Genomic DNA, 26,014 nt, shown 5'->3' on the forward strand with positions numbered 1-26,014 from the left:
AAGGATTCCACTGGGTTTTGAGAAGTGAGAAGTTCTTTGAGAAGTTTTTCACTGTGGTTTTCTGGGCTGGGGGTCGGGATGTGGACATCCAGTGAAATTAATTTATGGTCTGATCTTACCAATGAGGATATACTTCTGGTGTGGAGCATAGAGTCCCCATGTTGGTAATGAGGTCTAGTATGTTGTCCCCTCTTGTGGGAGTGGTGACTAGTTGTTCCATAGCATTTGAGTTTATAATTTCCAGGAACCTTTGGGCTAAGGTGCTGGGGCTTGAGTAGTGCTCCCAGTCAATGTTTGGGTAGTTGAAGTCACCCAATATAATGGTGTTAGGAGAGATCTTCATGTTCTCCAATGTTTTCAGGAAAGCCGAAAGGGATTCCTGACTTTGAGAGGGTGGTCTGTAGGATGCTATAAACTGAAAAGCAGTCTTGCCCCACTGTTAGTTGCACATGGATGGTCTCCGATACTTCGTGCAATGTCACTAACCTGGAGGTGTGGATATCCTTGATAAATATGGAAACTCCCTCCTTTTGTGGTTCGGTCCGGTTTTAAATAAAAGCATGATATGAGGTATAGCCTGGTAGTGCTGGGGTGCTCTCTGGAGCCTTGAACCAGGTTTCTGTCACTGCACAGATATCGATGTTCTCCATACTGAGGAGAGCTTCGAGTGCGTGCATCTTGAGGTTAAGACTTCTGGCTAAGCAGCATTACCCTTAGATCTGAAGTAGGAGATTCATTTGTCTGCAACCTGTGGGTTATGGATCCGATATCGGATCCGAACCAGCATGGTTATCCAGCTATGGATCTGAGCTCTTAGCTCCTCCCCTCACCCATAATGCCCTGCTCTCCCTACATGACCCCAGATCTAGTTTGCCGCGCTGGTAACCAGGTCTTGGATCATCTGAGCTCTTCAGCTAAGTGACTATTTTACCTAAAGAAAGCTTTATTTTGAATTTTGCAGTTAGTTTTGAGTGATTGTGTTAGGTTCCCTTAATCTTTTGATAGTTTCAGTTAAACATTTTTACTTTTAAAACTTTAAGTTTATACCCTCCCCTCGCTGGTCGTAGTTTCTGTTTGAGTGTACTGTTTGGGCCTTGTGTGTGTGCTAGTTTAGTAGTAGTTCTCTGTCTTTTATTTTTTGTAAAAAAAAAAAAAAGACTTTAGTTATGTCAGAAGCCCCTAAGGCAATATTTTCGGTAAGCCCGAGTGTGGCCATAAGCTTTCCCTGTTGATGGCCACACTTTGCTTCGATGCCTTGGGGTTGAACTTCTGGATGTTCCATTTGGTGCAGGGTTCAACCCCAGGGCATTGAAGGAGCGGAGGTCAAGCTGGTCCTGGCGGGACTTCTACCCCCGGACTTGGCTTCGGCTCCCACTCCTGTGGTGGGTACCGCGGGTTCCTCCTTGCCTGCTCCCCTCCTCCACCCGGGACTCAACCTCCCACTGCTGGGTTGGAGGAGAGAGAGGCAAGAAAAAAAGGATCGGAGAGAGAAGCACCACAAGCGGTGGGCCGAGACCTCCGCTGCCCCGCCAGCTAAGCGGGCTTCTCCTCCCGCCTCCTTGGCTGCTGGCTCCCCTCGCCTCCGCTTTGCTTTTCACCAGGGCCTGAGGGAGGAGGAGACCCGACTCCGCCGAGGCTATCGAGGAGGCACTCAAGGCCTACCTCGGTAGCCTCTTCGAGATCCACGATAGCTCTTTCCGACGCTGATCTGGACCGGATGATGAGAAGATTCATCCAGGCCCAGATGCAGATGGGAGTGCTCTGCCTCCCTCTGGGGAGGGGAGCCTCGACCCCATTTTCAAGCCTATAGCTCCTCCACCCGCTACCCGGGTTCGAGCGTTGAGCCGGCAGCTGAGCCGGGGTGGGTCGGCGCCGATAGTACTAGGTACCCGGGTCCGACCCTGCCTCGAAGTGTTTCGGATCCGAGCCGATCCGGGACTTAGTGTGCCTTGGCGCCGCCTGTGTCGGAGTGCACTGGTCCCTCGGATCCAGTGTCTCGGGCCGGGCTCGATCCACTCTTCCGGATCTGAGGGGAGCCACTTCGGATCCTTTGGTCGAGGCTGGCTCCCTCGGCTTTTGATGTAGTGGAGAGGGCTCTGCTGAGGGCTTCCGACCCCCTGCACTTGCTTCGGCTCCGGCCCGAGCTCCATCTGCCCTGCGTCAGGCTTCCACCATCCGCCACTGGGACAGCCCGCCAGTGCCCCAACCTGTTCCTTTGGAGGACACTGTTTCAGGGCTCCTCGACAGACCCCGAGGAAGCCCTCACAAGCATACGTAAAAGGAGGCACATAGACTCCGAGTCTTTAACTGAAGACACGGATTTGGAGGAAGGAAGGCTCCCAAGATCACCCGAGGATGTCTCCTTTGGGGACATCATGGAAATGCTTCGCATAAGGGGGTCTGCCCCCAAGTCTTCCTCGGACGAAGTCTGTGTTCTTGGAGGCATTTGAAGGGCCCTGCCTACCTCTTGGGTGTCCTCCTGCCGACCCCCTGGTGGACCTTTTATTACCACCAGGGCGTGGAAGGAACCGGACACCGTGGAGCCAATCCCCAAAAGGCCAGACCGAATCCTTAGCCCCCCTGCAGACCGTGCCCACTGGAGTAAGGGGCCCCCGGTAGATGCCATGTTGACGGCAGCAGTCACCAAGAGGGAACTCGCCCAGGAGAATCCCTCAGTCCATCCTCCGAGCAAGGAGTCTCGGATGATGGACCGCTTGGGGAAGCGAATGTTTAGTTCAGCGACCTTCTCAGTGAGGGCGCTCAACTACCTGGCACATGTTATCAGGATGCAGCGCGATCTTATTAAATAATACGCTGCATCCCCCCCTGAGTCCATGTCGGAGGACAAACTTTTGCACTCCACCCATATGGCCACTCTTCGGTCCGTGACGAATACCTCTATGCGGTTGCTGTCCCATGCTACTGAGGTAGCCGCTAGAGCTGCAGGAGTAGGCCTAGTCAAATGACGCCAGGCCTGGTTCTGCCATTGCATTTCATGGAGCCCTTCAAGGCGTCCTCGCTAACGCCCCTTCTCGATGGTTCTGCCCTTTTTGGCAAGACTGTTCATGACACCTTGACCCAGAGCGTAAAGGACGGAAGACGCTGTCTGCCATCGAATCCGCTTCTGTGCCCCAGAGGCCCTACTCTAGGAACCAAAAGGGCCAGAAGAAGATGTGGTTCGAAGTCGCAGCAATCCCAATCCGCCCGGACAACCAGTCCTTCCGTGGCAGAGGAGGACAGGGAGGATGCGCCTCAGGGGCAGAGGGCTCCCAGGAACTTCAGGTCCAGAGAACCTTTCTCTGAACGGCCTCAGCAGCAGCCCTGAAGGGTTGCCTGACTGCTCCACTCTGGAGGCAGTCGGGGACATTTTTCGAGCACCTAGCGGCATGGGAGTCCATAACATCAGACTGCTGGGTCCTCTGCATTATATCCAGAGGATACAAGATCCTTCATCACATTCCAAAATTAAAATCCCTCCCGACGCTCCACTCGGTCAGTGGGAGGTCAGCTTTGGCAGAAATTGGCCATCTGCTAAAAAGAGCCATGCAGCCCGGCCCCCAGACCAGATCGGATCAGGGTTCTACTCCAGGTTCTTTTAGTGCCAAAGAAGACGGGGACCCAAGACCAATTTTAGACCTGTCCCTGTTAAACCTGGCAGTTCCCAAAGAGAAGTTCCGGATGGTCACCTTGCAATCCATCCTTCCCCTTCTGGGAGAGAATCACTGGATGTGCTCTATAGACCTCAACGATGCGTACTACCACATACTAATGGACAGACGCTCCAGGAGGTTTCTTGGCTTCCCGCTGGGAGCCAGTCACTACCAGTTCAGGGTCCTTCCCTTTGGTCTCACCACAGCCCCCAGGGTGTGCAACAAAGTATTAGCAGTGGTTGCGGCCCACCTGAGGCTTCAGGGGGTGCAGGTCTTCCGATACCTGGACGACTGGCTTCTACCGCCTAACAAGGCATCTACTATCATTGACGAGACTCCTTTCTTCATCTAGCTCCCTGGGCATCACGATAAATGTAGCAAAATCCAACCTGGCCCATACTCAGTTGATAGATTTTATAGGTGCCAGATTAGACACAGGGAGTTAAGAGCCTTCCTCACAGCCGACTGAGTTCAGAATCTGCGACTCCAGGTGCGGGCCATCCTCCACTCCAGCTCTGTTCCGGCGGAATTGGTCCTGAGGGCTCTAGGGTCCATGGCGGCAGCAATATCTCTTCTTCCACTCGCCAGGTTCAACATGCGGGTCCTTCAGTGGACACTTCAGGTTCAGTGGTCTTACCTTGCTCTACCTCTGCATCATCCCATTGCGATCAGCAAGGCTTGCAAGCGGTCCCTCTTGTGGTGGCTCCACTCACAGGATCTCCATGGAGGCCGCCTTTTGTGCTTCTCCCTCTGCGCCACGGTGACCACGGACGCCTCCCGGGTGGGGGCATTTGCAGGACGGTCCAAGGCACGTGGAACGACTCCAGAGACCTCCCTGCATATCAATGTTCTAGAGATGAGAGCAGTGCTCTGGCGTTGCTAGCACTTCAGGCCTTTCTTCCCCTGGGAACAATTGCATTCAGTCAGACAACATGTCGGTAGTCTGGTACATCAACAAACAGGGGAACCAGGTCTTATCCCTTATGTCGAGAAGCCATGAGAGTATGGGAATGGGCGAGTCTCCACCAACCGCTTTCTCATCGCAACGCATATTCCGGTCGGTCCAACATCCTTGTGGACAAGCTCAGCCAGCACCATTCTCTCCCCTGACGAAAGTGGTCTCTCAATGCTCAAATAGCGAAATGTATCTTTGCACAGTGGGGAACTCCTTGTTGCGATCTTTTGCCTTCCTTAAACACCGCGCGACAGTTTTTCGCTCTAATCCCTCCTCCAGGGATTCCCGAGAGGCGCTCTGGTGCATGCTTGGCCTCCCGGTCTCTTTTTACGCTTACCCCCTTTGCCTCTGATGCTCCAAGTTCTTCAGAAAGCCTCTCGGCTGGGGTGCAGAATGATCCTCATTGCCCCATTCTGGCCTCGACAGATCTGGTTCCCTTTACCTAAGGTCTCACTCGGTGAATCCACCTTGGATTCTAGATCCCATTCGGATCTGATATCGCACCCATCGAACCTACAACTCCGAATCTGGACAGCCTGAAGCTGACTGCTTGGCTGTTCCAGTTCCACTCTAATTAGGACTCCTGGTATCTTGTCCCCGTTAAGGCCATCCTGGTAGCGGCTCATAAACCATCTACCAGGAAAGTTTACCACAGTAAATGGAAACGATTCTCCATTTAAGGAGCGGCAAGGTCTAGATCCCTTCACGTTCCCCTTCCTCTGGTGCTAGACTTCTAACCACTCTTTTAATGATGGTGCCAGTAGTTCCACGGTCAAAGTGCAGCTCAAGGGCCATTTCTCATTATCATGTTGGTCATGACTCTGGACCTCTTATGTCTGCCAAATTGTGTAAAATCTTCCTAAAAGGCACCTTTCTCCTTAGACCCCTATCAAGCAAGCGGTTCCTCCATGGGATCTTTCTTTGGTTCTTCAGGCCTTGACCGCCCCCTTTGAACCTCAAGGCCACAGTAGATCTTAAATTTTATCTCTCAAGACTGCTTTTTAGTAGCCATTACTCGGCTAAAAGAGTTTTGGAACTTCAAGCCTTATCCATAAAGCATCCTTACTTGGTCTTCCATCCAGACAGCAGATACCTCAGGACCAATCCTCCTTTCTTCCTAAGGTAGCTTCAGAAGCAAACATTAATCAGTCCATTAACCTCCCTGTTTTCTTTCCTAAATATCAAAACAAGGTGAATACAAGCTGCATTCCTTGGATGTTCACAGGCAACCGCTTTTATCTTAACAGGACAGCAGGTCATAGGCAATCCGACCAGTTGTTCATTTCCTTTGCCAAATTCAATCTGGGTAAGCCAATTTCCAAAGTCTCCTTGTCACGCTGGATTTCAGAATGTATTCTTTTAGCTTATCAAGCTTCTGGGAGGCCCGCATGGAGGGAGTCCATGCCCATTCGACCGGTCAGTTTCTACCTCAGCGCCTTTAAGGCTAAGATTCCTCTGAATGACATTTGTTCAGCAGCCACTTGGGCTTCATCTCATACCTTTATTTCTCATTACAAGCTGGATATCACATCTAGAGGTAGAGCATCCTTTGGCTCAGGTGCTCGGAATATCCTTCCATGACGGCCAAGATTCAGGTAGCTGGGGACTCTGTCCCACAGGTTGCAGACAAATGAATCTCCTACTTCAGATTTAGAAGTTATGTACTTACCATAACGTTCCATCTGAGTAGGTGGATTCATTTGTCTGCAACCATCCCACCCTCCTATCCCCCTGGCCTTGTCAGTTTCCTGCATATTACGTGTTACCCTTTCCAGGGTATTTTGATTCAGGGCAAACTCGATCTGAGGTCATGTAGGGAGAGCAGGGCATTATGGGTGAGGGGAGGAGTTAAGAGCTCGGATCCATAGCTGGATAACCATGCCGGTTCGGATCCGATATCGGATCCATAACCCACAGGTTGCAGACAAATTAATCCACCTACTCAGATGGAACGTTATGGTAAGTCCATAACTTCTAATTTCTTGGTCCTTGTGCTGTCTATAGGGGTGGGTTTGACTTTTGAGCCTTGCCTAAAAAAGGCACTATGGGGGTGGCAAGAGCCTTTGCCAATATCCGAAAGCCCAGTGGTGACAGGTGCAAGCCGCCCCTAGCGAAGCAACGTGGCTTGTCGAGCATGTCATCCCAGGCTGACAGACACTGGATCCCCTTTGAATGACACCAAAATTTTAGCCAATTGTTAAAATCGATCATTTTGTCTTTGTACTGTGGCATCATTCTAGGTGAGGGTAAGATGCTGCTCAAGGTCAGGGTCATACCAGCCTGGGCTACATGATCAGAGAGCTCCTCTATGTCTCTTTTCATGTAGTCCAGGGAGGTACGTCTCAGGTCATTCACACCAGCATGTACAATGACTGAGTCGTATCTGTATTTGCTTTGGAGTGACCTGAGTGCTTGCGTTATGTGGCGGAACCTAGCACCCGACAGGCAGCTCACCGCAACCTTCTCTTTATTCAGCCTGGTGAGCGGGACGTCAGTGTGTCTGACAATAGAGTCACCTATTACAAGAGTATCAGGTGTGTTATTCAGCCTTAAGGGCTGTGGCTGCTTGGCACACTGAGTTTGTGGGCTATGTGTTGTGCGTGTTTTGTTTTGAGGTAGCGTTTGCTTGGATGTCTACTTTGGAGGTCTCTGTTGCTTAGGTAGATTTTTATTTAGAGCATCCGAGTATGTTTTTGTGTATTTATGTGTTTGGTTCGCTGATGTGGTGGGACTTTGTGATACTGGAATTGTGTTGTGTGAGGTTACCTTCTCCTCCTGACTGGTTACACCAGTTTTGAGATGAGAGAGCTCAGCCTCCAGTTTGGCTAAATAGTTGCATCTCTCACATATATTTGAACCTGTTTGGAGGAGGAGAGGTTTGTCCGTGTACATGAGACAGTTGTAACATTGCCTCAAAATTCCCAGATTCACCAGCTGGACTGGAGAGGAAACGCCTGACCTTTGGACATGCTTGAGTAATATAGGGAAACTGAATTTAAGATGGACCAATAGAGGACAGGGTAATTGTAGAGAGTATAAGAGTAAGTAGTGCTTATGGTTTAATAGTGCTAACTTGTAGGATTACTTAATTGGACCAGTGAAGGGCCTTAGAATGAGAATATGGTGTTTAAATTGAGAGATAGAGCAGTTCTAAGGGAAAAAGTGAAGAGCAGACTTTGTGGAGCCAGGAATAGTTTAAAACCCAATTAGGCGGCGCTGCCCGCTGTTGCGCTATGCACAAAAACACGCAAAACCACGCAAAAGAGGGTTTTAGGAGAGGAAGATGAAGGAGTTAGGAATTGACCCAAAATGGCCAATAAAACTACAGTTTCAAGTCAGTAACCACTCCCACAGGGGCAGGCAGGCTGCTCAATGTTTTTCACTGCCACTGATCAACAGAGAGACTTCCCTTTAGCCCAAGCAAAAAATGGCCTCCAAGAAACTTACAAACAGTTCAAGAACAGCAAACCTGTAACTGAACTTTTTTAAATCTCCGAAAAGTGGGAAAAAAGCAAGATTTTTTTTTTTTTTTTGTTTTTTTCAGAGATAGCAGAGGTTCACAAGTATCAACAAGTTATAACAGTGCAGTAAATGACCCCACACAAGAGTGCTAGGCCAAAGACAGATAAAATGCAAGTTTTGAGAAAACAACTATTTTAAAAATAAGTGCAAACAGGAAATTCAGTAAACAGTTCTAGGTTGTGCTCTAAATACAGCTACTACTGCAGAAATCAAGTTTAATAAGCCAGAAAATGCTCAAAATAGGTGGCTATGCAGAAAAACTTAGCAAATAAACAGAGGAAAAATACTTAAAATCTCAAAAGTGGCTCCTTTCTTCTCTCAGTGTAGTCTTTTGTGTTGGGGGTGGAGGTGGGATATGTATATCCAGGGTGATTAGTTTGTGGTCAGATTTCACTAGTGAGGGGCATACTTCCAGTGTGGAGCACTTTGTCCCCATGTTTGTGATGATCAGGTCTAGTATATTATCTCCCCTTGTGGGAGAGGTGACTAGCTGCTCCATTGCATTTGAATTTATGAATTCAAGGAACCTTTGGGCTAGGGTGTTTGGGCTAGAATAATGCACCCAGTCTATGTTAGGGTAGTTGAAGTCTCCCAGTATGATGGTGTTTGGTGAGACATTCATATCCTCCAATGTCTTCAGGAAGGCTGAGTGAGGTTTCTGAGATTGGGAGGGTGGTCTGTAACATGCTACCAGTTGTATAGCAGTTTTGCCTACGGTTAGTTGCGCCTGGATGGTCTCTGATGCTTCATGTGTTGCCGCTAACCTGCAGTTGTGTGTGTCCTTGATGAATATGGACACTCCCCCTCCCTTTTTGGTTTGGCCTGAGTTTTGGGGCCGAAAAGCATGATACGAGGTATAGCCTGGTAGCGCTGGGGTGCTCTCAGGAGCCTTGAACCAGGTTTCAGTTACTGCACAGACATCGATGTTCTCCATACTGAGGAGTGCTTCGAGAGCCTGCATCTTGAGATTTAGACTTCTGGCGTTGAGCAGCATTACCCTTAATTTTTTCCATTTTGTTTTCTAAGGAGGTGGGTTTGTCTTTGAGCCTTGCCTAAAAAGGCACTATGGGGAGGCAAGAGCCTTAGCCAATATCCGAAGCCCAGTGGTGACAGATGCAAGCCCTCATAAGCAACATGGCTTGTCCAGCATGTCATCCCAAGCAGACAGACATTGGATCCCCCTAGAATGACACCAGTATTTGAGCCAATTATTAAAGCTGATCATCTTGTCTTTGTATTGTGGCATCATTCTTGGTGAGGGCAAGATGCTGCTCAGGGTCAGGGTCATACCAGCCTGGGCTACATAATCAGAGAGCTCCTGTATGTCTCTTTTCATGTAGTCCAGGGAGGTACGTCTCAGGTCATTCACACCGGCATGGACAATGACGGAGTCATATTTGTACTTGCTTTGGAGTGACCTGAGTGCGTGTGTTATGTGGTGGATCCTAGCTCCTGATAAGCAGCTCACCGTTACCCTCTCCTTGTTCAGCCTGGTAAGCGGAACGTCAGTGTGTCTGACTATATAGTCACCTATTACTAGTGTATCAGGCATGGTGTTTGGCCTTAAGGGCTGTGATTGTTTGACACACTGATTTATTGAAGTATGTGTTGCATGTGTTATGTTTTGAGGTGGTGGATTTTTGGGTGTCTGCTTTGGGAGCCTCTGTTGTTTTGGTAAGTTTTTTGTTAGAGCCTCCGAGTATGTCTTTATGTTATTATGTGTTTGGTTTGCAGTTGTGGTAGGTCTATGTGGGACTGGGTTTGGTGTGTGTGTGGTTACCTTCTCCTCCTGTCTGGTCTTGCCAGTCCTGAGTTGAGAGAGTTCAGCCTCCAGTTTGGCTATATAGTTGCATCTCTCACATGTATTTGCTCTATACAATGCTGATTAAAACTGAAAAGTTTAAACAGATAACATATACTTTTACAAGTGATCTTGTTATGATAATTCTGCTATGACAATATGTTCTGGTTTATGGTATATTGTTATTTATATCTTTATATTTGTATGTTTTATATAACTATGGTTGATCTATTATGTAGAGTTCAATTTTATGCATTGTGGTAACCTTTACAGTAGACGTGGGACTGAACAGTGTTGGTTTTGAATTCAAAGTATTTAAAAATACACATTGTTATAATTTACGTTTTTAAAAACACACATTATATTAGTTATGATTTTCATTTTTCCTAATTTTTTTGGTAAATTGTTTGTTGCCATATTATGGTAGCAGATGTAGTAGCTGTTTTAAATACCAGCAATGAACTAGCTGTTCTAAAGGAATGAATTTTAATCCATTTTTAGAAGTTAAAGATTTACTTGTCTGGTTAATTGACTTTGTATTGAACAATTGAATACTTAGGGGATGGAGGGAAGTGTGTTCTATTATATATATAAAAATGAGTTTGTATCTGCTGTTATTTGTCTGAAGAAGTCTGGACATTGTACCAGACGAAAAGCGCTTAACTTTACAGTGTGGTACTGTGGTTTATTCATATTTCTATTAAAGAGCTGAATAGCTGAAGATTTCTGGGTGTTTGAAGTGTCCTGCATATTTGTTTTTTCAACAGTTTGTGGTGGTGGTCTGTTTGAGTTCTGTTGGTAGTTAGGACTCGTGGGTTGTCTTCTCCCGTTAAGATTTTGGTAGCGGCTCACAAATCTTATACCATTTAGGTTTACTTGAGTAAATGGAAGCGTTTCTCGACCTGGGGTTCTCAGTATGACCTGGATCCTTTCATTGCACCAGTTCCGGCCATCTTGGAGTTTCTGGCAGATATTTTTAATCATGGCTGTAGCTTCTCTACGGTCAAGGTATAATTAGCAGCGATTTCTAATTTTCACATAGACAAAAGTTTGGCTTCTTTGGCTTCATCCAAGCTTTGTAAGGCCTTTTTGAAAGGTACCTTTTTTCTTAGGCCTCTGGTTAAGGACCCAACGCCCCCTTGTGATCTCACCTGGTGCTGCTAACTCTGGTTTCTCCCCTCTTCAAACCAGCGGCTACGGTTGAGTTGCAGTTCCTGTCTTGGAAGATGTCTTTTTAGGTTGCAATTACCTCAGCCAAGATAATTTCAGAGATCAAAGCATGGTCTGTCAAGCCTCCTTATGTGGTATTTCATAAAGGCAGGGTATCCCTGCGGACAAACCCATCATTCCTGCCGAAAGTGGCATCAGTCTTCCAGTTTTCTTTACAAATTTCCAGAATAAAGGAGAGTACAAGTTGCACTTGCTTGATGTTCATAGACAGATGCGTTTCTATTTGCATAGAACAAAATCCTTTCTTAAGTCTGAACAACTTTTTGTTCTCTTTTCCAAACCCTTCTTGGGAAAGCCTATCTCTAAGGTTACTATTGCTCAATGGATTTCTGAGTGCATTTTGTTGGCCTATTGAGCTAAAGGGTCATCTCCACCCAGCGCATGTCCGGCGCATTCCACCAGATCTTTTGCTACTTCTGTGGCTTTTTGCTCCAGGGATTCCTAAGATGATATCTGCTCTGCTGCTACCTGGGTGTCATCGCACATATTTATCTCCCATTATTAGTTGGACCTTCTTTCCAGAGGCAGGGCATCCTTCGACTCAGCCATGCTCCGGAACATCCTTCCATGAAGACCTCTCAGTGTTCTGGGTAACTGGGGACTCTGTACCACAGGTTGAAGATCAAATGAAAACAAAACTTCAGATTAAAGTGTTATGTACTCACCATAGCATTCTATCCGAGTTGTTGCTTTTCATTTGTCTTCAGCCGTCCCTCCCTCCTTCCCCCTGCCTTGTGTGGGCTGTGTAGTAGACTGGATGGAAGAGGCATAGCCCCTCTATTTTGGCTAGTTTCTCTCTTGGTGAGTCTTGTGCCGATGCCAGGTCTATAGGCATATGGTCTAGGTTGGGGTGCTGCTGTTCTGCAACAAACTCAATCTGAGGGGAGGAAGGAGACAGGGGCATTATGGATAGGGGAGGAGCTAGGGGCTTGGATATGATACTGGAGTATGTGGCTTTGTCGGATACGGGTCCCACAGGTTAAAGACCGATGAAAAGCAGCAACTCAGATGGAACGTTATGGTGAATGCATAACTTTTTATTCTTTGCCTTACCCTTTGGATTGTGCACTGCGCTAAGAGTGTTCACAAAGTGTTTAGTTCCATTTATAACTGTTTGCGGGCTACAGGGTATCCACATTTTTCCATATTTACAGGAGTTGATTATCTTTGCAGAACCCTTCTCAAAGTGTCAGGAATCTCTCTCTCTGGTGAGAGCTCTGTTAACAGTAGCTGGGATTCCAGGAGAACATCCAAAGTCTTTCTTCACAGATTTGTGTTTCTGCGATGTCAAGTAGACACTACAGTTTAAAGAGCTTTTCTTTGATAGGAGAAAATAGAGTTCCATGTTGTTCTGTTCTTGGGGTTATACACTCTGGCTTTGGTGGTTGCAAGGGAATGTCTAAGGATTTTGAGACTCGTGGCTTCTGTGATTTTCTTGATACCCTTGGCAAGACTCCACATGAGAAAGATACAATGGTATTTAAAGTCTCTCTCATCCCAGCACTAACACCCCTTGTCTTTTCAGATCCCAGTGCTGTTTTTTTTTTCAGAAGGGCTAATACTTGGTGGAGACAATAGGTAACCCTAAATCCAGGTCTGCCTTCTTCCTTTCTGTTCCAAAGCAGTCAGTCATCATAGACACTGAGGACTTTGCTTAGAAAGCAGTTTCAGGAGGGATAAAAATGTCAGGTGTGTGGGAATAGAGAACAGATGGAAGCACATAAATATAAAAGAGATGCTTGCCCTCATCAAGGCACTCAACCCTCTGAATTGCCTTTGGTTTCTGGGCCACTTCAAGTTGTTACAGACAGTATCACAGTCATGTGGTACATTAACAGACAAGGGGGGACCAGGTTGTACTCCCTCTGTAGGCTAGCACTGTTAGCTTAGGATATAGCATAACAGCACCCTCACAAATGGAAACTAGATCAGGGAGTTTTTACAGATGTTAAAGATGTGATCCATCTGTGAGGAATTCCTCAAGCAGACCTCTTTGCCTTCTCTCTGAACAGTCAGCTGGCAAGATTCTGCTGCTGGACTCCATGTAAGAAGGCCAGTAAGACAGATGCCTTTTCTTTTCCTTAGACAGGAATGTTCCTATATGCATTTTCACCATTTCCAGTAATATCCAGGGTAATTCTGAATTTTCAGAAGGAATCTCCTTAGGTCATTGTTGTGACTCCCTTCTGGCCCAGGCAACCATGATTCTCCCATTTTCTGGAAATGGCAAGGGGTGTTTACCACAAGCTTTCCTCATGGAGTAGGTCATCTCATAAAAGAACAGGGGTGTTTAGTACATGCCTACACCATTCAGCTTCAGTTAACTGCCTTGATGATAGGGTCTTAATTTATTAATTCTTAATTAAGTAGACACCCGTCTACTGAGGACGTGCAGCAGGTACTAATGGAGGGCAAGAAAGCCTGCAACTAGAAAATCCGGCATTAGGAAATGGAAAAGGTCTTCTGGTCGATGCAAACAACATAACCACCACCCATTCAGGCTTAGTTGTTCTCTGGTTTTGAATATTTGTGTATTACTATTGTAGGGTCTTTGTTGCTTTTACATCAAGGTTAATTTATCAGCCATTTCAGCATGACTGCCCATGGATTCTCCTCTTTCACTGCATTCTCTTGTCAAAATGCTTTTGAAAGGATTTTGCGTAAGAAATCTGCTAGAAAACTGGTGATCCTCTCCTTGGGATCTTAATTTTGTGGTAGAGAAGCTAATAGTTGCCCCATTTGAACCAGCTAACCTGGATGACTTCAAGTTCTTAACATGGAAAACCATTTTACTGACTGGTCTGTACTCTGCAAGAAAGGTATCTGAGTTGCAAGCTGTTAAGGTGAGACAACCCTTTCTCTTTTTCCATATGGACAGGATTTTATTAAGGCTTAATCCTTCTTTTATACCTAAAAAGGAGTGTCCGAGCTTACTTTAAGCCAACCTGTCCATCTCTGCATTTTCTTTTATGAACCCAAAAATAGGGAAAAAGGATACTGCATGCCTTGGATGTCCACTGACAACTTGAGCACTATCCTGACAAAATTAAGTCTTTCAGATCTTTGGATTGATTGTTCATTTCTTATGAAGGTAAAAAGAAGGGACCACCTGTGACAGAACCAACTATTTTCCATTTGGTTGGCTAAGGCTGTTAACTTTTTGTTATGTTTAGCACAAGAAAACTATTCCAGGCAAGATCAATGCCCACTGTACCAGGGCCTTCCCTTCATCTATGACTTTATGAAAAAGGTTGTATTCTAGAAACTGGAACTTCATCCTCTGTTCATACTTTTACAAACCCCAAAAAGCTTGATTCCTTTTCTAGATGTAGTTCAAACTTTGCAAAGTCCTTTCCCCATGTGCTTCTGAACTCTTCTCCTTCCGCCTCCTGAATGCATTAAGATAGTGCACTCTATCCATACAGCTAAGGCTACTGCAGTAGTGATCAGTATGATGAACATAGTATAGCTGTGTAGGTAAACTTACTGTAACAGTAGATATTGGAATGATCGTTGCCGCAGTAACTGCTCCCTCCTTCCATCCTCCTTGTTTTTTTGGTGTTATTTATGCCATGGTATGGTTATTTATTTTTTTTGTTGTTCCTAGCTTTGTTGTTTCAGGGCTCAGCCCTTCTGTCTCTGGTAACAGGAAAGTTCTGAAGGTTTGACACCCAAACTAATCTTTTAATAGGTTCATAGGTTCATACTAGGCTATCTGCCCTAGGGCATTTATAAGCCTAGCCAGAATGTGTTTGGCTTTCGCCACCCATTTTAAATTTATTTTGCTATGCCCTTTTTCGAGGTTAGTATACTGTGCCTCTGTCTAACAGTGACACAGAAGTGATACCCGTGGTAAACCTACGATCTCCCATACACTCATCAAGATTCCTCTTGAAGAGAGTCAATGAGGGACTCTGCCTAACCTAGACTGGGATTTTATTCCAGAGTGAAGGGAGCCTCTGGGTTATGAATCTGTCCCTCCAGCATGTCCTATTTATTTCAGTGCTGAGGTTCAAGTCTCTCGAGCGTAGCTCGATGGGATTTGGATTTTCTGAGGTGCAGCATGTCCATTAATTCCGGGTTGGACATGGCTTTATACGTCAGGCACAGATCGCCTCTGAACAGGCGGTATGCCACTGAGTAGAGCTGGAGTTTCTTTAACCGGGCAGCATATGGCATCTGTTTGAGCCCTTTGATCCTCTTGGTGAGGTACTTTTGGGGTCTTTCCAGTTGCTGCAGGTGTCTGGTAAGGTACATCCCAAAAGGGGCATTGTACTCAATTATGGGCCTGATGAGGGATGAGTAAAGAGGCACGATGACCTCCCCTGATCTAGATATGAATCCCTTCATGATTAGGTGGGCTATATAAAATGTTTTTCTAACCACTTTGGCCACGTGGTTGTCAAATGAGAGATTGCTATCAACTTGGGTCCCCAGGTCCCTAATTACTTCTTCTGTGCTTAAAGGATTACCAACTATGTGGTAATTTGTGGGCACTTTGTTTTTGCCAAAGGGGATGACTATACACTTTTTGGCATTTAGCTTGAGGCCATGGCTCTGGCACCAGTTGTCTGTTTCTATGAGGCCCCTTTGGAGGATGCTTGTGTCGGCTGGAGTGTCGATTATGGCGCCCAGTTTGCAGTCATCTGCAAACTTGGTCAGCCACAGTCCTTCCGTGTTGGCCTGTACCTCCGAGAAATATATACCAAACAAGAGAGGTCCCAGGACTGAGCATTGTGGGACACCACTTGTAACTGGTTTGGAGTCTGACATGGCTCCAGCAATTCTTACCATGTGGGTTCTGTCCTTGAGCCAGTTTGCAATCCATCTAGTGACATAGGGGTTTATATTTAAGCTGGTGAGCTTATCTATAATGCCCGAGTGGGGTATTGTATCGAAGGCTTTTGCGAGGTCCAGGTAGGCCACCTCAACTTGAACTGCCAGACAGTTTGGACATGTGGAAGGTGCCGTGAAGCTTTGGAAGCTAGCTGGCTGTTATATCCTTGGCAGGATATAACCCATATAGCTTAGGCTAATGCAGCAGTGATCATGTGAACGTCTACTGTTATGGTAAGTTTACCTACACAACTGTACTTTCTGTGTGTTACCAATTGGTCTACCCACTGCTGCAAGGGTATTTACAAGTGTCTAGCTCCAGTGATGACCTGTTGCAGACTGTAAACACATTCGTATTTTTCTTCTTCACATGATGTGCTTAGCTTTGCCAGGTCTTTTTCAAAGTCTCAGAAATCTCTTACTGGGGTTAGAGATCTCCTACACAGACTGGATTTCAGTGAGAATATAGAAAAGTTTTGTTTAACTTCTTTGCATAGGATTGTTTTCCTGAGCATCTCTGAGATACTTTAGTGCAAAGAGCTTTTCTTACACAGAAAAAAAGTAGATGTGTATTTAGATTTAATTCTGAGTTTTTCCTGCCAGACTTCTTCTCAGGCTGGGAATTTCTCATGATTCTGGGTCTCACGGCATACATGATTCTCATGACTACCTTGGTAAGACTCCACATGAGCAAAAAGTCAGTGGTACTTAAAATCTTTACTGTTCTAACATCAGCATTGTATGATATTCCAGATTCCAGCTTTTGAGTTTGTGAAAAGAGAGATTCTTTAGTGGAGAGACCATTTTTACTATAATCTAGGTCTCCTATTTCCCCTTCCAGATTCAGCACAGACTAACAACAGACACCTTGGACGTTGCTTAGGGAGCAGTGTCTGTGGGGATAAAAATGCAGGTTCTTTAGAAGAGAAAAAGAGACCAAAACACACAAACGTAAAAAGGATTTTGGCACTTATAAATGCTTTTAACACAATATCATCTGTGGTTTCCAGGGTCATTACATGCGTTTACATGCAACATCAATATTTTCTGTAGTCTCCAGGATCATTACATGCGTTTCAGGCAACACCACACTGATGTCATATATAAGTGAACGGGACTATGCAGACTGACTACCTTTGATAGCCTGGACTATAGCTTTTCAGCACAGTCTCAATGTATAGGTATCCATATATTGTCTGAGCAAACTTTTGTGGTAGTCAGGCTGAGCAGGACCAGGGCAGACTCTCATGAATGGAAATTGAATTAGGGGATCTTCAGTAACTGATCCTTCTCTGGAGAGCATCTCAAGTATTTCTTTTTGCCTTCACCCACAGCAATCTTTTGGCAAAGTTCTCCAGTAGGATTCCGTGTTAGAAGGCATGAAAGATTGTTGCTTTTTCTTTTTCTTTGATTGAAGTGTTCCTGTATGCTTTTCCACTAATAACAGGGATCATTCTGAAGATTCAGAATGACTCTACAAAGACCATTGTGGTGACTCCATTCTGGCTGAGGTAACAGTGGTTTTCCCTTCTTACTGGTAATGGCCAAGGGAAATTACCACAAACTTCCTCAAAGACTGGACCTACTCACACAGAACAATAAGTCCAGACCACAACCAACTGCAGCTAACTGCATGGACGATACGATCTTTAATATCTTTTTTGGCACCTTTTGTGTGAGTACATGCAGCAAGCATGAAAGGAAGTAAAAAAACCTGCTACCAGAAAGTATTGTATTACTAAACAGTAAACATTTTCTAGCTGGTGGCAGGACAAGTACTAGCACCCTTTCAGAGCTGGTGTGTCTCTGGTTCTACATTATTTATCTGAGTTACTGTCCTCTTGCCTGTCATACTGCTCTGTCAAGGTTCATTTTATACCATTTCCATTTGTTTACAAAAGATTCCCTCTCTTTCAGTGCAATTGTATGTCAAAATGTTTTTTAAAGGGGTGTTACATACCAAACCTAGAAAATATGTAGCTTGTTCTTGGGATCTTAATTTTTTTTGGAAAAAAAATAACTCTATAATTTCTGTATTTGTACTAGCTCTTCAGGGTGACTTGAGGTTTTTAACATAGAAAAATGTGTTCTTGCTTGCTCTAACCTCAGCACAAAGAGGATGATACAAGGTGTTAACTGTGGGTCAACTTTATCTTATTTTCCAAGAATATAGGGTTTCCTTAAGAACTCTGTTATCAGAGTTTACTTTGAGCCAACCTGTCTACTTCACTGTCTTCTTTCCAAAACCCAAAAATGAAGGAGAAAGGATACTGCATACCTTTGATGTTCACAGACAGCTGCTGTACTGTCATTACAGAACAAAGTCATTAGGAACTTTATTGGTTGTTCATTTCTTGTGAAGGTAAGGAAAAAGAGCAACCTGAGTCAAAGCAGACTAGTTCAAAATGGTTGTATCATTCTGTTACCTTCTGTTAGACCCGCCACAGCAAGGTAGTAATTCTAGGCAGAATCAAGTCTCATCATGTCAGGGCCTTGGCTTCATCTGTGACCCTTTTGGAAAAGGTTGGATTCTGGAAGTATTCTAGAAGTGGCAACTTGTTCCTCTATGCATACCTTTACAGAGCACTATGTATTAGATTCCTTTTCCAGACTTAAGGAGAGCTTTGCTAGGGCCATTCTCCAGGGGCTCCCGGACCCTCATTCTTCCTCTTGTCAGTTTAAGCTTCCGTAATCTACCTATATAGCTAAGGCTACTGCAGCAGTTATCAGTACAATGCACATAGTACATTTGTATAAGTAACTTACTGAACAGTAGATGTTTGAATGTTCACTGCTGCAGTAGCCATTCCCCCCCTCCATTCTCCTTATTTTTATATGTTTTTGTTGCCAGGATGAGGACCTTTAGCTTCCTAGCCTGACCTTCTGTGGGCTCTAGCTTGACTTTAATAACAGTTTGCACATGTAGTAGGTTTATTTATTTATTTATTTATGTATTTTATTTTACATTTGTTGACTAGGAAAGTCCGACTAGAACAGAGTCTATTGTCAGTTAAGGCCCAGGGGAGAAACGCTCCAGGCACATGTCTTTGGAATGTGGGAGGCATCACTGAACATTTGAAATATGACAGTCTATTGTATGTCAGATATATCCCATGTAGCTAAAGCTACTGCAGAAGTGATTATTCAGTCATCTACTGGTATGGTAAATTTACTTGCACGGCTATAGATTTTTCCTTCTTTTCAGTCTGGCCAATTGCAGTTACCACAAGCTTCCCCAAAGATCGGATTTACTCACAGAAGAAAGGTGGAGTTTGCTCCATCCTAGTCTGAAAACTGTTCAATTTACTGCCTGGGTGATAGAATTTTGATACCTTTTAGGCACATTTTTCTGGGAATTTGCTGTAGATACTAAAGGAAGAAATCCTGATACTAGAAAATCATATATATGCAAGTGGAAAGGATTTTTCACTCGGTGCCATTCAAAGAACCAGGCCACACTTCAGGTCCAGATGCTTATTTTTTTTTGTGTGTGTGCGAGTTAGCTGCATTGGCCTTTTGCATTCCTCTAAGGTACATTTGTCTGCTATTTCTGCCTGTCTACCCTTTGATTCCCACCTTCTTTGTAACCATACTCAAATTAAACAGTTTTTGAAAAAGGTGTTATATAGTCTTCCACTCAAGAAATGGGTGGCTCTTCCTTGGTATCTGAAATTTGTACTTGAGAAGCTTACCCTGTCTCCATTAGAACCAGCTCATCATCAGGATTTCAGGTTCTTAACTTGGAAGACTGTTTTACTTGTTACTCTGATATCTCCTAGGAGAGTATCTTGTGATGTTCTGACTATAAAATCACTGTTGGCAATATTCCTGATATATGGGTTGTCACTGCTGCCAGGGTTGCAAAGCTTTACCTTTCCTAGGTCATATGTCTGACTCATGACCTCAGCTCACATGCATTGGGGTATATAGATGGACGAATGTAGATCCTCAGACTTTCTTGCTGCCATCCTGAATGCAGGTCGTGTATCAGTCTGACTGATCACAGTTTGGTTGTTGGTACATTTGCTTTATTTCTCCAGATAAGTACCTCGTTGGGAACCTTTCTTTTTTATTTACCCTAGTTTGTTGAAAGTTCTTGTAAGTAAGGTAGGAGGGATAAGTGCGAGTGTGGTAGGCAAATTCCATAAAGGATTTGCATACCAAGTGTTTCTCTTTCCTAGGTCTGAACACTGTCAGAAATCTTGCTACATCTTTCAGTTGTTCGTTCCCCTAACCCTTTGACTGTGGATTTCCTCTCTCAACACCTTTCTAGAGACACAGTGTCTGAAATGCTTGGTCCAGTCCAAGGTGGCTGAAACCACATCATCAAACATCCTTCCCACTGAAGAAAAAGCTAAAGAAACCTAGAACCGACTCGCAGTCCAACATTTCAGACTCCAGTGTACCTGGTGAGGTTCCAGAACCCATATGGTAGAAGCTGTTATGTGAAGTTAACCCTGCCTTGTTTTTCACTGGGAAAAGGTTTCTTTGAGAACGAATCCTGCCTTTACACCTGAAGAGATGTCATGGTTTACTTTAACCCTTTCAGTTTTTTTTCTAACCATAAGAGCAAGGAGAAAGCATTGTAGGTTGATGTTTCCTTTTGTGCACATGCCAACAGGTGAAATCTGTAGTAGAGCAACAAAGTAAGAAGTTTGGAACTTAAAGGTCTGTGCCACATAGAATTCTGGTGCATGAATGCATGCTTTAACATTTTGTGCCACAAAATTTAAAACAATGTGGCTGATAAGAGGACCGTGTAGCCTTGGTAGCTTGATACCATTTGCAGCATGATTGAACCTGCAGTCCTTCGTTTTAAAGCTACATTGCTTTGTATATCAGGCAGTTAGGTGGTGGAAGGAGGAGTGGTTCTGAACCAACTGCAGGGGAAGCTTGACACTGTCCTATAATAATTGATGAAAGGACATAAGAAACAGTCATTTTAGATAGAGTGGAGAGAATGTCTAAACCAGTACAAGAGGAAAAAATAATGCAGAGTAGTAAAAATGCCGACATAATGTAATAAAAGTACCTACAAAATGAAGGCAGATTGGTTGAGAAGTAGGAAATAGAACAGTAATGGCTAGTTTATTCTGTGAATGAATGCCATTTCTGTAGGATGTTTTATTGCTTAACATAATGATGGTCTGAAGTGAGCTAGTCCACTGGTTTGCTAGTATTATTGAAGTGGTCAAACTTTAATACATGTACAGCTGGTGGATTGATAGGTATGACTTGTATGATAACTTATATGTTAACTAAAACATTAGGCATCTTTTTTCACTGTTGACATTGGGCTTGAGAGTACCCACAGAAGTGTGTGTGTGTGTGTGGGAGGTGGGCAGGGTGACAGGCACTCAGGGCATTATGCAGATGTGCGACATTCCAGCTAATCTATGAATTTTATTTTTTAGGTACAACAGACGCTAGATGCACAGGCAGCTGCTGCTTCTACTGTGTTAACGCCCATTATTCCTCCACCAGTGCCATTTGTTGGTCCAGGTACTGTTCATAACCATAGAAAAAGGCAATAACATTTTCTGTTTATTATATCTGTATATGTTCACCATGAGAAATATTGCTGCACAGAATTCATAGTGTGAGTGAAATTCAGTTGCAGAAAGTCTTCCATTTATGTCTTTTAGACTTCCCAAGATGGTGTGTGGTCACACTCATTCTTAGATGGATTCCTCAGGAATCCTGGTTATAGGAGAACATAATCCATGCAGCCCTTTTTTTACAGCAACAGTTTTATTGGTGGTCACCTCACTGTTCAAAAGGATTACCACATATCCCATACACATGAACCATTTACAATGAAAGTAAATAAACTAGTCAAGTGCACTTCAGTACAGATTGACCCACTCTGTTTTGAATCTCTAATTTAAAGGGCATTCATCCAGATGCACTCTACTGTTACCTGCTGTTTCTTTGCTCTGTCTATTTCAAAAGTGTTGCATTTTTAACTATGACTTAATTTTTCTGCTGGTTCAATTTTAGTACTTTTCCAGTTTTTCATTTGTTTTTCTTGGATACTTGGCTGTTTTGTTAAGATACTTCTGAAATCAGACCTGTTGTTAATTTGCTTTTTAACTGAATGGCGTACTTTGTCTTACTTGTCAGCTTAACTTGTTAATTTTTGGAATTATGCCTGTGAGGCTTCACTGAAGTCCCAGCTGGACATTCCCAGTTAACACCTTAACAAGGTTGTATGTTTAACCACTGCAGAACCATTTCAAGCACTGTGTAATCTAGGTAGTAATGGCTGTACCTACTCTTCAGCCAGCCTTCACCTCCTCATTATTCACCTAACCCCTACTCCTGCTGTAACTGCAACCCATGTGAACAGGAGGAATTAGACAGGGAGGGTGAGGATTGAAATTAAGAGGCCAGCTAACACCTTCTGGATGAGGGGTTGCAATGCATTAAGGGAGGCACGCTGAGTGGTAAGATCTCCCCGGTGGAGAACAGGGGAGCCAATACATATGCAGTGTGAGGAGGGGTGGATATTCTTGGAGGGAAAAACCCTTGAGGAAATAAATGAATAGCCTTTGTGGATAGTCCATTGCAAGTCTCCCCCTGAAACCTCACCAGCTGTTTAAGGATGGTGCTGGGGAAGAAAGAAAGCTCCTTAAAGTACCACTGAAGGCTGTTTGACTAGTGTTGCCTACTGGTAGTCCCTTACCATGGTGATATGAACGTAATGAGTTAATTGACCGAGGATGGGGGTGATGATTAATAGGCACTGGGGACAAAGAGTGGCCAAAAAACATTTAAACACAACTTAATCGGTTTCAGAGAACATACCTGACTGCTTCCTGGTAAGTGCTAAATATAGTTTGCATAGTTTGCTAACCTTAATTAATCTATTCAATTTCATTCTGTCCACTGGTTATGTACCTGACACTTGGTGATCTGTTATAGTGGCTACACAAGGTTGGTCCCACCACAGACCCATATAATTAGACTCCTAAGTCTCACCCATATTATTTGTAATATAGTGAAACATATCCTAGCATCTACTGTAATCCACTATGTAAGGAATCTTCAGTCTCTTGATCCAGACCATTTGGGCTTTGTTAAAGGTAGGGTCGCTCCACTCACTTCAGTCAGTTTTTTCAGTATGATTATAAGCCACAGGGCACAGGTGTTTTCTGGACCTAACTGTGGTCTTCATTCAACGTAATTCCTGATGCAGGTATTTTGAATAGGCTTAGACAGCTTAATGTTAGCCTTTATGTTATTTGCTGTATATCCATCTGACTTGCCAACAAGACTTGCACAATAACTTCAGGCTTGAGTTGCCTCTCTTACAAAAAAAATGTCACCAGTGGCATTCTCTGAAGCTCTTTCCTGGGCTTGATAGGATTTGGCTCACTAAGTTTGTTGATGACTGCAAACTGGGTGCAGCCATATGATGTTCTTCATTCCACATTGCTGCAGTCCTAACTATTGGGTAGTCCGCTGTCCAGTCGTCTTTTGCCGCATGGTCCGATGCAGAAGCAGTTTAGTGCAGGTTGGCGTTCTGAAAGTTTCTGAAGTCAGAGTTTCAGACCAAGCAAAGTTGGCAATATTTTTTTTCTTGCCTCAGTATTTAACCGGATGTCAGAAAAAGTGAATAACTGTATTTCTTGTGGGAAACAGATACCTCATAGGGATTACCATACTTTGTGTATACCTTGTTTAGGGCCTGAGCACGACGTTGTTGGATGCCTTGTGCTAGGTTTAACAACTATTAAGAGAAGGTTAGACTGTGCCAGGTTAGTTTTTGGGAAGCGTTGTAATTATAAAAAGGACAAAGCAGCAAAGTTTAGAGTGGAAGAACCGACAGTCCCGGACGGCGGTTCTTTAGAAGGCTCAGTGGAGCCGGAGGTTCTGCCAGGAGTTTCTTTGGAGTCTCAGGGAGAGACTTTACTGTTACAGGATGTGTCCTCTCAGGAAGTAGGCCAGGCTGAAGGGGCTTCTCAGGTGGCTGTTCTTCCCTCTCTTCCTAAGGTGGTTAGGGCCTCCCTTCTGTTTCCAAGGCTTCTTTAAGAGGCAGGCCTAGTTTAGCTTCAGTGGGGGTTCTCAGTGTTTCAGGGTCTTTGCCTAAGAAGCATATGCTAAAAATGGCAGAGGATTTGATTACTATGATTAGAGGTTCTATGCCCCTCCTGATAAGAGGCCTAGGGTGGAACCTGAGTTTGAAAGTTTTGAGCAATGTTCGAGGCTTCTGAGTCTGAAGACTTGCAGGAGTATCCTCCTTATTCTGATTCTGATGTAGATGATTCTACTCCTTCAGCTCCTGAGGATTTTTCATTTTCAGAGACTCTGCATTCCATGAGGGAGCATTTTAAATGGGAAGGTCAAGATTTCTCTGATTCCAGGAAGAGGCTTAGGGAATTCTTGTTTTTACCCCAGCATAGGCCTTTAGCTATACCTCCTGTTCTGAATGTGGTAGAAGATGTTTTTGCAGAGGCTTCCCTGAATCCTGATTCTTTGCCTCCTGCCCCAGTTAAACCGGACAGTTACTATAGGGTGCCTGAAGCCCATAAGTATCTTTTTAAGAGTCCTAGGGCAGACCCGAAACTGTCTCTCAGGGGCCTAAAGGTGTGAAGGCTTCTGTTGTTAAAAATCCTGTTCCTCCTGATAAAGAGGCAAGGGCTTTGGATAGATGGGGAAAGAAAGTGTATACTTCTTCCACTTTAGCCATGAGGGTTGAATTGTCAGTTTCACATGTTAAAATATCAGAATTATCTCCTTTCACAATTGAAGTCTAAGGTGGATGCTCTGGCTGAAGGTATTGAGTGTAAAGAGTTGCAGGATTTAGTTCATGTGTCTGAACAGGTGGGTAAGCATTCCTTGCAGTGTGGTTTTGATGCTGTGCAGGCCTCCTCGAGGGTGGTTGCCACTGGTTCTGTTCCACGCCTGGTTGAGGGATCAGAATTTAGCTGAGCATGTTAAGACAAGGATTTTGAATGCTCCTTTACAGTCTGATGTGTTGTTTGGTGAAGCAGTGTTAAAGAAAATGGAGGACAAGGCTAAGTCTATGCAAACTGTTAAGGATTTTTGCAGGTGCAGCCTCCAAGTTTAGTAGAAATTGGCCTACTAAGGATGGACATATCCTGCTTATGATTCCCAGTCTAGGGGTAGGTCTCAGAGCTCAAGGTTCTTTTAGGCCTAGAACAGGAGTTCACCTGCTCAGACTTCTGGTGAGGGCAGGGGTCAGTCCTTCAGACCCAATGACCTGCCTTTTCAGCTGCCAGTACATTCTCGCCTGGCAGCACCTTTGGGAGGAAGGCTGTCTCTTTTCAAAGAAAATTGGGATTTAATTACCCAAGACAGATGGGTTCTGGATATCATTCACCACGGTTACAGGTTTTATTTCCATACCTTGCCTCCTTTCAAAGGCATGCCAGACATTCCTCCTCTACAAAGAAAAGAGGCTCACAAGCAAATTTCTCTGTTGCTCCAAATGGGGCCATTCAGCCAGTTCCTGTGCCAGAAAGGGGCCTAGGATTTTATTCTCGCCTGTTCCTAGTACCAAAGAAGGGGAACACGTGGAGACCAATTTTGGATTTATCTCTCCTCAACACTTATCTGGACATTCCCAAGTTCAAAATGTTGACGTTACAACAGCTTTTACCTCTGCTGGGCAAAGATCACTGGATGGTAACTTTAGATCTCAAGGAAGCTTACCTTCATGTGCCTATCAGACTAAGTTGCAGGAAATATCTCGAGCTGGAAATTCTCATTATCAGTTCTCTGCATTGCCCTTTGGCTTATCTACTGCCCAGAGTATTCACAAAGGTTCTGGCTCCAGTGATAGCTTACTTCAGACTAAAAGGAATTCAAATCTATCCTTACTTTGATTCTGGCTCAAGAAAATGAAGACCTTTTACAGCATTTGGAATATGTGATAGCAGTGCTAAGATGCCTAGGGTATTCTGTGAACGAAATAAAGTCCAGTCTAGTACCCTCTCAAGACACGTGCTTTCTGGGTGTGAGACTGAATACAGCAGCCCAGATGGCCTTTTTAAC

General features: G+C 44.5%; 1 protein-coding gene across 1 annotated transcript in view; it reads left to right on the forward strand.

Moving 5' to 3' along the window:
• The window catches only part of RBM42 (RNA binding motif protein 42), a 918,806-nt gene that overhangs the window by 31,208 nt on the left and 861,584 nt on the right, over positions 1-26,014 (forward strand). Inside the window, exon 2 of the mRNA XM_044084450.1 lies at positions 21,409-21,496. Within this exon, the coding sequence (XP_043940385.1) occupies positions 21,409-21,496 (88 nt within the window). The remainder of the gene's footprint in view (positions 1-21,408; positions 21,497-26,014) is intronic.

Source organism: Protopterus annectens, chromosome 9.part0, assembly GCF_019279795.1.
Source record: "Protopterus annectens isolate FY-2018-M chromosome 9.part0, PAN1.0, whole genome shotgun sequence".
In the NCBI taxonomy this organism is placed as follows: domain Eukaryota; kingdom Metazoa; phylum Chordata; order Ceratodontiformes; family Protopteridae; genus Protopterus; species Protopterus annectens.